Consider the following 14,384-nt stretch of genomic DNA (forward strand, 5'->3'; position numbering starts at 1 on the left):
TCAAAAGTCTGTGGGGGAAAGAATAGTTTCTTTCATAACCATTCATATTTAGGTATCTGGTAGAAACTCCCCACAAAACACAAAACAAACATAAAGTGAGCCCAACAACTCAAAGAAAACTACGATAGCATTGGTTATTTTTTGGTTTCTTTTGGCAGGGAGGGTTATTTATTTATTTGACAGATAGAAAGAGAGAGAGAGAGAGAGAAAAAGCAAGGGCAGTGGCAGGCAGAGGAAAAGGGAGAAGCAGGCTCCCTGCTAAGCAAGGAGCCCTATCAGCGGCACAATCCTGGGATCATGACCCAAGCTGAAGGCAGTCACTTAACCAACTGAGCCACCCTGGTGCCCCCCACAGCATTGCTATCAGTGATGAAATTCAAGTCATCAAGTCACTGTGAGCCTGACAGCTTCTTAACGTTTAAAATATTTTCATTAGAGATCTGTGATGACATTAACTATTTTTTATATTGATATAATGAAATAGGTCAACATATCAAAGATCTGCATAACTCTGGGAACCAATATTTTTCACATGACCAATGCATGATGTTACAAGTTCATGCATAGATTAAAAAATCCATTCAAATTTGAGACAGACTAATGAATTTTAATAAAACAAAGTACCAAAGGTTTGTTGATAGGATTTCAGATTCCATAATGCAATTAAACTTTTAAGAAACTACCACTTACTAAATTTTGGTGTATAAGATGATTATCTTCAATTGTCTAAAAAGCTATTAAAATGCTCCTCCCTTTTTCAACTAAATCATCTGTGTGATTCTGAATTTTCTTCATATACTTGAATCAAAACAATCTATCATCACAGATTAGATCTAGAAGCAGATATGAAAATCTAGCTGTTTTCTCTCAATGCCAGCACTGGAGATTCACAAATGTAATTTAATACCACACTTCTGACAATTATTTTCCATAGCAATATAATATTTAATATACCTTTTATTTTTATTTAATACAATATTTCTAAACTTCTAGAATGGTAAATATTAATAGGTATAAGTACATCAATAGTTCTTTGAGATGTCAAAAAAGGAGACTTCTGAGACTAAAACATCTAATAATCATTGCTAAATATCTCCTATGCAAGGAAAATAGGTGTGTAGTAAAACTTACTAAAAATAGAATTTTTAGGAAAAGGCATATTTTTTTTCCCTAGGAAAAAGCATATTTTATTTTTAAAGATTTTACTTATTTATTCATGAGACACAGAGAGAGAGAGGCAGAGACAGGCAGAGGGAGAAGCAGACTGGCTCCTCACAGGGACCCCGATTCAGGACTAGATCCCCAGACCAGGATCGCACCATAAGCCAAAGGCCGACCATCAACTGCTGAGCCACCCAGGTGTCCCAGAAAGGTAGATTTTAAATTGATCTCCAAAAACTGTGAATTTATTCTCTTCCTGTTGTACATCTATATCCCTATACTAAGTATAATCAAACTTTATTTTTGCCTTGATATTGACTTTGATGACATCATTGCCTATAACTACTCTGTCTCTTAAATTTTAACTTATTCTTTCTTTCTTTTCAACTAATTTCTTAGGCATTTTATATGTCAGGCATGGTCCTACATACTAAAGATATAGCCACAAGTAAGAATAAAGCAGTCTCTAATCACACAATCATGTTAAAAAATCAGAGAAAAATTAGGAGGAAAAGACAGTTAAGTGTGAGGGAGGTTTCTTTTTATTTTTTTAAGATTTAATTTATTTATTTGACAGAAAAAGCACACGAGCAGGGGGAACAGGGGAAGTAGGAGAGGGAGAAGCTGGTTCCCTGCTGAGCTGGGAGCCTGATGCAGGGCTCAATCCAGGACTCTGGGATCATGACCTGAGCAGAAGGCAGACCCTTAACCAACTGAGCCACCCAGGCACCATGGTTTCTTATTTTTAGAATATAAAAGAATACTTTCTGCATTTAGAAGCATGATTCTTAAAAAAAAAAAAAAAAAGAAGAAGAAGAAGAAGCATGATTCTTAAAATTCCTCAGAGTGGGGGTACCTTGGTGGTTCGGTCAGTTAAGATTGACTTCATTCAGCTCAGGTCACAATTTCAGGATTCTGGGAAGGAGCCCCCGTGTCAGGCTCCCTGCTTAGCAGGGAGGCTGCTCCTCCCTCTCCCTCTGTCCCTCCTCCCTTCACGAGCAAGGTTTTCTTTCTCTCAAATAAATAAATAAAATATTTTTTAAAAACCACTCCTAGATTGGTCAGTTTTAATTATTTGCATCTTCACAATTAAAATAGAGTGTCACTGGGGTTAGTATCCCAAATAGATAAAGAACTCACACAACTCAACACCAAAAAATCAAATGATCCAGTTAAAAAAATGAGTAGAGGATCTAAATAAGCATATTTCTAAGAAGGACAAACAGATGGCCAACAGACACATGAAAAGATGCTCTATATCACTAATTATCAGGGAAACACAAATCAAAACCACAATGAGATATCACCTCACATCGGTCAGAATGGGTAGGCTAAAAAAGACAAGAAATAACAAGTGTTGGCAAGGACGGAGAGAAAAGGGAATCCTCTTGCAAATTTTGGTGGAAATGTAAACTGGTGCAGTCACTGGAAAACACTAAGGTGGCTCTCCAAAACATTAAAATAGAACTACCATAAGATCCAGCAATTCCACTTCTAGGTATTTATCTGAAGAAAATGAAGCCACTAATTCAAAAAGATATATGCATCCCTATGTTTATTTCAATTTCAATATGGAAGCCACCTAAAGTGTCTTTCAACAGATGAATTGATAAAGAAGATACGGTATATACACACATACATATACACACAATGGTATGTTATTCCATTAAAATGGCCACAAAAGGAATGAAATATTGCCATTGTGACAAGGATAGACCTAGAGGTATTACATAAGTGAAATAAGTCAAACAGAGAAAGACAAATACAGTGCAATTTCACTTATATATGGAATCTAAAATGCAAAAGAGATGAACAAACAAAAGAGAAACAAAATGGCGGTTGGGGTGAAGGGGATAAAGAGGTACCAACTTCCAGTTATAAATAAAATAAATAAATAAATAAATAAATACCAACTTCCAGTTATAAATAAAATAAGTAAGTCACAGGGAAGTAAAATATAACATAGGGAATATAGTCAATAATATTCCGATAACTTTGTATGGTGATAGACGGTAACTAGCCTCATTATATTGATTTTATAATGTACGTAAATGTTTAATCACTATGTTGTACATCTGAAACTCACATCGTATTATATGTCAACTATACTTCAATAAAAAAATCTTTAAAAAAAGTAGAGTGTCACAAAACTTAAAAACTTGACAGTAAGGATGTCATATCAAAGCACTTCCCTTTACAGAACTTCTAGATCATGATGCTTATTTCAGCTATAAAAGACTCTAAGATTCTCAGAAGACAGAGGCTGAATCACCATACCCACAGTGCCCATTTTTAAAATATTTCTTGAATTAAATGTGTTATAAAATTTCCGGATAATTATGGTTGGACTCTATTAATAGCAGCAGAACCACGATCAAATGAGGTAGTAGGTTCAATGACATAAAGTAACTACAACTTTAATAAGAAAAGGTGTCAAGGAAAAAAAGTAAGGATAACAATGAACAGAAGGCACCAGAAATGTGAATACCATGGAATGTCTGAGCTCAAAGGCCAAAGCATGCAAAGATTAACAAGAGTTTACGGATCCCCCAATGCTTCATAGGGGAACAAAATGAATTGATGGTACCATCAAAACTAATGGATTATAGTGCTACTAACCTGTTGTCCACATCCCTCACTTGTTTTTCACCTAAGAAAATACAAATGCTTTCCTCTGTAATTATGAACCCAAGATACCTCTCAACATTACTTAAATTTCAAGATATCACTATATATCATAAATTATTAATATTAAGTATTTGTTAAAATTAAAGAATTGTAGCAACAAGCTTTTGAGGGCCACCTCATTCTGGCATAAATGCCATTGATATTACTATACTATCATGTGTCTGTTTCTTTTTTTTTTTTTAAGATTTTTTTTTTATGAGAGACAGAGAGAGAGAGAGAGAGAGAGAAAGAGAGAGGCAGAGACACAGGCAGAGGGAGAAGCAGGCTCCATGCAGCCTGATGTGGGACTCGATCCCGGGTCACCAGGATCACGCCCTGGGCTGAAGGCAGCGCTAAACCGCTGAGCCACGGGGCCTAACCCCATGTGTCTTGTTTCTTGTCCCCAGTTCTCAAGAAGTTGTGAAACACGCAAAATATCCTAAGGAAACAAGTGTAAAGCTCAGGGAATACCGTGATGCTGCAATCAGACTGAAGAAATCACTATTCCAGGTAAACTACAAGCTGGTGGAGATTGGATAATTTCAAATCACCCAGAATTCTTCCTCAATTAAAGAGAGCATCAATAGGGTTCAGTCCAGAGATCAAATCCACATGGTAATTTGAGCAAGGAAAGCTTAATACAAAAACTATTCAACAACAGTTAACTTATAAATTCTAAGGAATACCCCCAGGGTAAAAGAAAGTGCCAAAGGAACAACCTGGAAGAGGGAACCCCTCCCCAAAGTTGGGATTGGGATCTTTCTGGAGAAGATGTGGTTGTAACCACTGGATGAGAGAGAAGTTAGATGGGTTCCCTAGGCCAGAGGTGGCCTATGGTTGCCAGGAAAGAGAGAAAAACCCCCACAGAGTTCAAAAGGACAAGACTATCAGGCAAGCAACAAGAGGGAATCACAGTGCTGGGAGCCCACTCACAAGCAAGGCAACACCAGGCCTTGGGTACACAATGTGTTACGAAATCTGTTTAGGGGTAAAGGCAGGCCAAGGCTGGCAGACAGGCATGCAGAGAAGACAGGGCATCAGGAGCCTTTTCACCTGCAGGGCAATGAGGTCTGGGGTCTACAGTGTCCCCAGGGCACAGGAAACAACCTTCAGGCAGTTAGAGGGTCAGAAGCCCAGTCTCCACTAGGGCTGTGTTGCCTTGGTGTACTCAGCCAAGTGGCTACCAAACTGGCTACGGATGCAACCTTGTCAGTAGACTGTATTTAGATGTGTGGCTGAGGCACATGCCTCTAGCAACAGTGTAGTTGGAACAAAAAGAAAAATAAAACCATAGCACACTGGAAGGACGAAGAGAAGCCCCTTACCCTCCTGCAATGCCCCTCCTCCAGCAACCTCTACTGTGAACAGCATACTCACTGTAAAGGAAAAATACTTAGAATACAATCCGTTAATGAGTAAAAGAAAATGAAAGGGACTTGAAGCAAAGTGGCAATAGATGGGTAACTGGAGTGGCTTCTCAGAATTACCAATGTAAAAGCTCCAGGAATTACAGGCCTATCTTAAAAGGCAGCAATTTCTCCAGTGTCAATGAGAAATACAACTGATATCAGAACATACTCTCTAAAGCCATTGCACAAAAACCAACATGACATAGAAATAGGTATTACTATAAGAATAAATAAATGCCATAAAAGAACTTTAAATTAGTGGCAATGTATAAAAAGTTAATATGTGTAACTTTATATATATATAAAAATATGTATAAAAGTTAATACCATAATAAACATATATGTATATGTATATATGTATACATATAAATGTATATGTATATATGTATAAAAATATGTATAAAAGTTAATACCATAATAAATGTATATGTATATATGTATAAAAATATGTATAAAAGTTAATACCATAATAAAGATGGTATTGGGAACCTGGGTGGCTCACCAGTTGAGCATCTGCCTTTGGCTCAGGGCGTGATTCTGGAGTCCCAGGATTGAGTCCTGCATCAGGCTCCCTGCATGGAGCCTGCTTCTCCCTCTGCCTGCCTCTCTCTCTCTCCCTCTCTCTCTCATCCTCTCTCTCTCTCTGTCTCTCATGAATAAATAAAATCTTTTTTTAAAAAAGATGGTATCAATTTCATTGGGAAAACATTATTTAATAAATATCTTGGAATAGATGTCTATCCATCCTAAAGAAACATAAAATGAAGTATCATCCTGCATCCCATTCAAATATAAATTCCACATGGGTATTAAGAAGAATTTTTTTAAGCTCTAAAAATCATCTTAGAACTTCCTCAAAAATGAGGAACTAGAAGACATTTCTTTTTTTTTTTTTTTTTAAGATTTTATTTATTTATTCATAGAGACCCAGAGAGAGAGAGAGAGAGGCAGAGACACAGGCAGAGGGAGAAGCAAGCTCCATGCAGGGAGCCCGACGTGGGACTCGATCCCGGGTCTCCAGGATCATACCCCAGGCTGCTGGCGGCGCCAAACCGCTGAGCCACCGGGGCTGCCCTAGAAGACATTTCTAATCAAGAACAGAAACCCAAAATCTTAGGGGGAGGAGGGGGCAGGAATAGAACTGAATATAAAAAATTTGTTTGGCGGGGATCCCTGGGTGGCTCAGGTTTAGCGCCTGCCTTTGGCCCAGGGCACGATCCTGGAGTCCTGAGATCGAGTCCCACGTCAGGCTCCCGGTATGGAGCCTGCTTCTCCCTCCTCCTATGTCTCTGCCTCTCTCTATGTCTATCATAAATAAATAAATAAATAAATAAATAAATAAATAAATAAATAAATAAATCTTTAAAAAAAATATCTGTTTGGCAAAAGCTATTATAAATAATTCTAAAATATAGTAGATGTACTATATATAAAAGTATATATCACACAAATATGTATGTATGCAAATGTATATATGGGTGGAAGTATAATGTACCCAATGTGCAGAAATGCATCATATTTCCTAACACTAGCTGCTGAAAGAATGTTAGAAGCAACTTGCAATGAGCCTATCTACTGCCCAGATAGTGGTCTTTGTGGCAGCCAGGGTCCAGCCAGAAAATGGAGTCCACACAGCAGTTTGTACAGGGAAAGTCTTATAAAGAATTATTAGAGCAACTAGGTGGCTCAGTGGTTGAGCACCTGCCTTTGGCTCAGGTCACGATCCCGGGGTCCTGAGATCAAGTCCCCATCAGGCTCCCCAAAGGGAGCCTGCTTCTCCCTCTGCCTCTCTCTGTGTGTCTCTCATGAATAAATAAAATCTTAAAAAAAAAAAAAGAATTATTAACTATTTGTACAGGATTAACTACTAAGAGGCAAGAGCAGAAAACTCTATGAAATATCCCATGTTGAGGGAGAGAAACAAAGGCAATTGTTGGAAGGGGCACCTTCTTCCCAAGGCTAGAGTTTATATCTCACTGGAGATAGTGTGGGTCTGGTACACTAAATGAGAGAAGTTAGCTGGGTTACTCCAGCCAAAGCTATTCTATGACAGAAAGGCCAAAGTTGATGGACAAGAACCTGCAGGCCAGGAACGATAAGCAGGAAACTCTCTACTATGGTGCCAGCATGCCAAGAGTAGAAGGCAGAAAGCTGCAGATAGGAACTGGCAACAAAATCTGCTAGAGGGTGAGGTACACACACATACACACACAAACACCGCTGGCAGCACAGAGCAAGCAGAGCAGAGTACTAGGAATCTCTGTGCCTCAGTTTTCTGTTAAAATTTTGTGAAGCCATAAATCGAACAGTTGTGACTCCATCAATAACATATCCAGAACACCACTCTAAAATGTCTGCATCTGGCCTGGCTGTGTGCCTCAAACTATAACCATTCATATTATAAGGAAGGTGTCAGAAAAAAATGTAACTTTTAAAAATCCCCAAATTTCAGAACTATAAGAATAATTCAATATCATCTCATCATCATGTCCTACATGTTGGGGTTTTTTAATTTGCTTGACTGGCTGGAGTTGAAGTTGTGCTGTTTCACAGAAGGGAAGAGTAAATGCATTCAGAATTAACAAACCTACACCAGGAACATGAAAAAACAACTTCAAGTGTTTGCTGCATGATGTGAATGATCTTAATAAGTGCATCTGACCTCATTGTACAGTACTTCAGGGTTCAGCATATACACACAATTAGCCAAACAGCACTTTTTAAAATCACAATTTCAAAATAATCACTTACCAAACACTATTCCTTTAGCAAATGGAGGAAACAATTCTGAATGTCGGAATAAGTTTTTGTGAATTTGCCATAGTTCTTTGTGTAGTTTCTTAAAGTCACTGTATCTCTTCCATACGATTATCTAAAGAAAAAGAAAAATCAAATGTGTATCTCGTAGTGAAATTACGTAGATTTAGATATCTCAACAACAAAAAATATTTTCATAAAAGTGCCCAAAATTGTCATGCAAAGGCAAATAAATATATGTTCTAACCAATATGGTTAACTGTCTGAAATTAAATAATAATATTTATTTTAAAAATAAAAAGCAGCAACTCTTTCTCTAAGTTTTCTGTTTTGCTTATTAAATTTCATTTCACACAAATACTGTTTTCTTGGAAAAATATTCAACCTGGTACAAAGAAAGTCTATACCACCTAAACCGCCACTTAACCTCTTCAAAAATCAATTATGATTGCCCTGGAAATGAGCTAGATGTCAAAATACATATTCTACTTCAGAAACAGCATATTTCTAAATGCAAATTAATTTAGACAAATTTTTTTTTAGAGAAAAAGAGTACATGCACAAGTCCAGGGTGGGGCGGGGGGGTGCAGGACACACAGAAGGAGAGGGAGAGAGAGAATCCAAGCCAACTCCACCCAGAGCACACAGCCCAATGCAGAGTCTGATCTTACCACCCTGAGATCATGACCCGAGCTGAAATCAAGAGTCAGATGCTTAACTGACTGAGCCATGTAGGCACTCCTAAACAATTTTTAAACATAAAGTACCTACACAGCTTTTGCCTAAAAGGATAAACCAAATAATACTGAAGAAGAAATGTCTATGTAGCAATTAACCTTAACATTTCATAAATCTTATTTCACAAATCTCAGTTTAAAGTAATAATAAGGATTTAAGACAAGATGAATCCTAAATACCGGTAAAACTAGTATATTTCAAACAGAAAATAAGTCATCTAGATTATATAATACATAAAAGTTTACGTCCATTAATTTGAATTACTTTTTTCTTTTTAAGATTTTATTTCTTTATTCATGAGAGACACAGACACAGGCAGAGGGAGAAGTAGGCTCCATGCAGGGAGCCAGAACATGAGATTCGATCCCGGGTCTCCAGGATCACGTCCTGGGCCAAAGGTGGTGCTAAACCACTGAGCCACCCAGGCTGCCCAATTTGAATTACTTTCTAACCTTAATCAGATTAAATTAGAAAAAAACTCTTATAAAGAAAACAGATTTGACACATGACTGTGATATCATTGATTCAGCCCCTTAGTCTCCACAAAATAGGGTAAAACTGAGTTTAAAATTCATTACCTGGTATACTAGGGCCTCTGCTTCTAAAAAAACCTTATTGCCTCACTTAACAAACTCAACAGAATGTCTGCTAACAATAATAAGCAAATCTTAGGCCAAGCAGGTAATCTAGTGGGATTTAAGAGACTCTTGTCAAAAAATTTACTCTCTGGATATAAGAAATCCTCCACTAAACTGTATCATACTACCAAAAATTCTACCATGATGAGCTTTTTGTTTTTACTACAGTTACAATTCTAGGAGACTAAAAAGATTATAACATGAATTAATTTAAACTGCTTCCTTCTGATGCTTCCTTTTATTCATTTACTCAACAACAAAAATAATCACCAAAACGAGTATTTTCATGTCTCTATTCTGTGCCAGGCTCTGTGTTAGCACAAAGGATGAAGAAATGAGAAACACAGCCCCTGCCTTCCATGACTTCCAGTCTGGTTGGGCAGGACAAGCCAACACAATAACAACTGCATCACAAGATGGTATGATTAATACAGACAAGGGAAGCCCAAGGGTGTTATGAAAGGAGCACCTATACTGAAGGCAACTAGTGATTAGACCAACAAAAAGAGAGAGAGACAAGACTGGGGATGAAGTTTTTATTTTTTTATTTTTTTATTTATTTTTTTGGGGGGGGATGAAGTTTTTAAAAGGAGAGTGAGATGCCAAATATAATCACTAGAAGTTGGGCTTTTGCAATTGGATAAATGGCAGTGCCCATTCTCTAAGGTAAAGAAAGAGGAAGAGAAAACTTTTAAGAACAAAATTCAATTATAGACCTATCTGACACAGATTTGGAGTTAAAGAGTGAGAACTAAGCAAGATGTATTATTCATTTGGGAATCATCACAGAAAGGTGGCAATCACTCAAGAAAGCTCTCTTAGCATTTGTAGCAAGGCAAGGAGTCTAAGGACAAAATGATGGGGAACCTTAATGCTGAGAGGTCAGCCAGAAGTTAGAGGAAACCAAGTGCAAAGTAAGTGTTTAAGAAGCTCGGTTGTACCATGAGACAGACCACCTGGATGGAAGAAAAGACTTTATTTTAAAATGGAAGTGAATGAAACAAAAGCTGGTAGCAAAGAACCAACAGTCCCAGCAAAAGAGCAAAAAGAATGAATAACTAAGAAAGCCAAACCAACACCTGAAAAGTAAACATTCTCAAGACAAGTGAGATTACAAATGACCTTAATTTTCATATTTTTTGTTTCTTTATAATATTTAATTTTGATACATGAAAATAATTCTGTCATGGGAGGAAAAAAAGTGCTATTTTTATATTTCTAAAATAGATCAAATAGTGGTGGTACCTCGCTGCCAAAGGCTTAAGGAAAAAATGGGTGATGGGCTTGTGAAAGTAACCTTACATAAGATAAACGCCACCCTTAAAACCATTATAAACTAGACATGAGAGCTATTCAAAAGACTGTAGCTCATGGAAACAAATGTGCAGATAAAATTTCTAGTTAGGGTCATTTTTAAGTAAAGGCAGAGTAACTTAAGGGAAAAAAGTCAGTAACTTAATCACAATAATAACAACAACATGGTCTATAAACTAGTATATAGTATGTCAGAGTAAGAATTAGAGCCTCCAAGGTAAAACTTTTTCATCATGCCTAATTTATTCACTCACATTTCTCTTTATTCTCAACACAAGAACTACAAAATCAAATATCTAAGAATAAACATAAACCCTCAAGAAATGCAGGAAACCAAAGCATCACCAAGTGTCACCATCTATTGCCTCCTTTTCTTTGTACTCCTTTAACCTTGGACATTTCTAGAAATCTTCAAAATGGAAAAGTGAACAAAAGCACACTTCCATTACATTAGCAGTACCGATGTTTATAACTGGACTATATACAAAGTCCCAAAAGACGCATGCAGAAATTCTCGGGTAATTCTTTCCTATTAGAAAAAAAAGTTGTATAACTACTGTTCTATTGAACCAATCCCTGCAGAAATTTCGTATTCATTAAAGTTACTCTGTATAGAATTCCTCAATTAAAAATTAATTCGGTGACAATCATATATGTATTTAGTAAAAGCTTAAGTTTCATTAAAAACATCCTTAAATAATTTTTGCAAAAAATGTTTTCTTTTCAGATAATTTCACTTAATGATAGCAAAAACCTTCAGATCCCATAAGCAAAACCAATTAATTAAATTTGTCCTCTCATACAGTATTTTAAAATTGCTGGATCATCTTTTCTTATAACCAGCATCACTACCATATTTGCTTACATATTTTATTTCTCCCTTTTCCAAGAGCCTTTTCTTTATCTTGACACATTTTAAGAGTTCTCAAATGGTTTTTATCAAACTATTTTATTTATGAAATGACTTAACAGATTTCTGACATGATACATAGAAAAGTTCTATTTCAGTTCTCCTTTTCCCAAATTCCATCAGTGAAATCTACTACCTATAGAGAAACAGAGTTATAGGTTATTTTTCTAAAAAGGTACAGGAGGGAGGGCACAACATCTCTAGTTCTTTCTTTGCCCTTCTTCAGGTGTTCATGCTTTAGAAAATCTACTGAACGAGAGACCACATTAACTGCTGCTGTTCCCCTCAGAGTTTCCTATGCTGCTTTTTTTTTTTTTTAAGATTTTATTAATTTATTTGACAGAGAAAGCACAAGCAGTGGGAGCAGCAGAGGAAGAGGGAGAAGTAGGCTCTCTACTAAACAGGGAGCCTGATGCTGGGCTTGATGCCAAGACCCCGAGATCATGACCTGAGCCAAAGGCAGATGCTTAACCAACTGAGCCACACAGGCACCCCACCCCATGCTGCTCTTAATAAATAAAAATTTAAAGGGAATTTCTAAGGATAAAATTTTGTAAAAGAAATTCTGGATAATTTTCAATTATTTACTCTATGTGAGTATTTCAGCATTCTTAGGAAGAAAACACTTCTACTTGGTAGCATGCGTCAAGGTGTTCAAACATATCTATAAAAGAAAACCAGCAAAACATCTCTGGTTTTTATAAGGATAGCATATTATTAGCCCTGTATTTGGTTAAACTAACATGACATCTTTAATCCTCAATAGCTCTTGGGAAGCCTGACTAAATTCTAAAGCAGTACCTAAATGAATCCGTTAACAGGAGAAAGAAAGGAAAAGGAAAAGGAAACAGAAACAAATTCTAGGTAGCAAATTTCTCTCCTAAATGAGAATTCCCATGTTTGAATGAAATACATGAGAAGCTAGAGTATTACAATTTCAAGGTTATTCTATATTTCAAGAAGCCGGTGAGACAGAAGACATTTTTTAAAATCTTTATACCATTTCTAACAAAGGACCATGCAATCATCTAACTAAAGGACACTTACAAGAGTTTTCTGATGAATGGTTCACCAACAGTTGTTATTATAAAAGAGTTTTCCCCAAAAAAGGATTAAGGAAATGGCAGAGAGTATGTTCATGGATAGGTTGGTTCAGGATTCTCCCTGGAAAACGGGAACATCAAGCTACAAACTACAGCAGAGCAATCAGACAATGTATTCAAAGGAAACACAACCCATCTTTAATTTAACAGCACAACACCCTGTACTGACTATTAATTCAACATACTTAGAGGAATTCTAAAGAAAGTTCATACTAACCAATAGACATTTAAGTAGAGAGAGTACTTTATACAATGGTGCAAATTATTTTCACTTCCATTTGGGAAAGATATAGATACAGAAATAGATATATCCTTTTCTTTCCAAATAACTATATTACAATATTCTCTTCCTGGCTATTGAGAAGGAAAAATGAAATATCTTAAAGCCCCTGAGAAAAACAGTACGAAATCTTTTTAAATTGTGTTTTTTTTAACTCAAATATTGGATCAAATATAGCAAGAAATGCTAATGTATAAAAGTTCAAATATGGTCTAAACTTGATGTCACACACTCAAACCAACCAGTACCAAACAATCAATTTAAATGTATGAATCAAGCCAGGTTTATTAAATACAGAGTAGTGGGGCTTGTTAGAAAATACATACTCCACCTAAAGACGTTAAAATTCAAATGGGGGGAAAAACTGCTGCAGAATCAAGACTGCCAATTTACGTCTTTTAAAACACTTTTAGTAAGAAAAAAAAATCCCCAACACATATCCTTCTAATCTTGATGTAAATGAGCAGGTACCAACATGAAAGTAAATCAAAAAACGTTAAAACAAGCAAGCTCCTCAGTTAGGATTCCCAAAGGTATATAACAAGCACAAAGTAATTACAAATAAAGAATTCCATAGTTTTAAGCAAAAACATGATAAGCTGGTATCATTTTAGAGATAGAGTCTGAAAAGAACTACAAATTTAGAAAAGAAACAGACATCTATACCCAAAACAGTTTTCCAAAGCATCAACATGTCAACTCAATATAAAAGTGAGAGTAGACAGGAATCCAAAATTTATTATTATGGTCTTTAAAATTAATACTAGTTACCAAATACTTTTCATTTTTTATTAAAGTTATCATGATTTTGAAATAGATAAGAACTCTTAATACTAAAATCTTACAAATGTTAGTTATCAAAAACATTATCACATTATTAAACAGCACTATAATTCCTTAAATTCTTCTTTGTATAACTTAACACCTACTAAAACTTAACATGTACTTAGTAAGCCTGAAATAAGAAACTTACACTACAGTCTTGTGAGCTAAGGATAACCTCCAAACACATAAACACAAAGACAGACATACTAACAATTTAGTTTTCTCAACAAAGCATTTATTAAATTTTTGTCAAATATATAAAATAAAATTTTCATATGTGTAAACATGTTACCTCCTGGACATCCTCTGGATTTCTTCGTGAAACAACCTAAAACAAAACATACACAGAAATATTTCATCATTACCAAAATTTAAGATTCCACCTTTGTATAATTACTTTCAATTTTCAAAGAAACACTGAATTATATCACCTACAAAGAACTCAGCTATATAATAACTTCACCACCATCTGAAACACATGCTAAAAAATTAAGAAAAAGGCAGCTTAAAAAAAAAAAGTCCACACACTAAAGTTCATGGATTACATTCACAAGAGAATGCCCTGGCTTCACTCTTTTCTTT

At 35.9% G+C, this 14,384-nt stretch overlaps 1 protein-coding gene across 5 annotated transcripts in view; it reads right to left on the minus strand.

Annotated features, from left to right (window-relative positions):
• The window catches only part of RPS6KC1 (ribosomal protein S6 kinase C1), a 180,399-nt gene that overhangs the window by 149,490 nt on the left and 16,525 nt on the right, over positions 1–14,384 (minus strand). For 4 of the 5 annotated variants that reach the window (XM_041757097.1, XM_041757086.1, XM_041757136.1 and 1 more), the window contains exons 2-3: positions 14,095–14,130; positions 7,989–8,109 (exon numbers count right to left, since the gene is read on the minus strand). In XM_041757097.1, coding sequence (XP_041613031.1) covers positions 7,989–8,109; positions 14,095–14,130 — 157 coding nt within the window. Of the gene's footprint in view, positions 1–7,988; positions 8,110–12,641; positions 12,661–14,094; positions 14,131–14,384 lie in introns of those variants that run through there. The other variant, XM_041757105.1, reaches the window with a different exon arrangement.

The sequence above is a fragment of the Vulpes lagopus genome, chromosome 1 (assembly GCF_018345385.1).
Source record: "Vulpes lagopus strain Blue_001 chromosome 1, ASM1834538v1, whole genome shotgun sequence".
In the NCBI taxonomy this organism is placed as follows: domain Eukaryota; kingdom Metazoa; phylum Chordata; class Mammalia; order Carnivora; family Canidae; genus Vulpes; species Vulpes lagopus.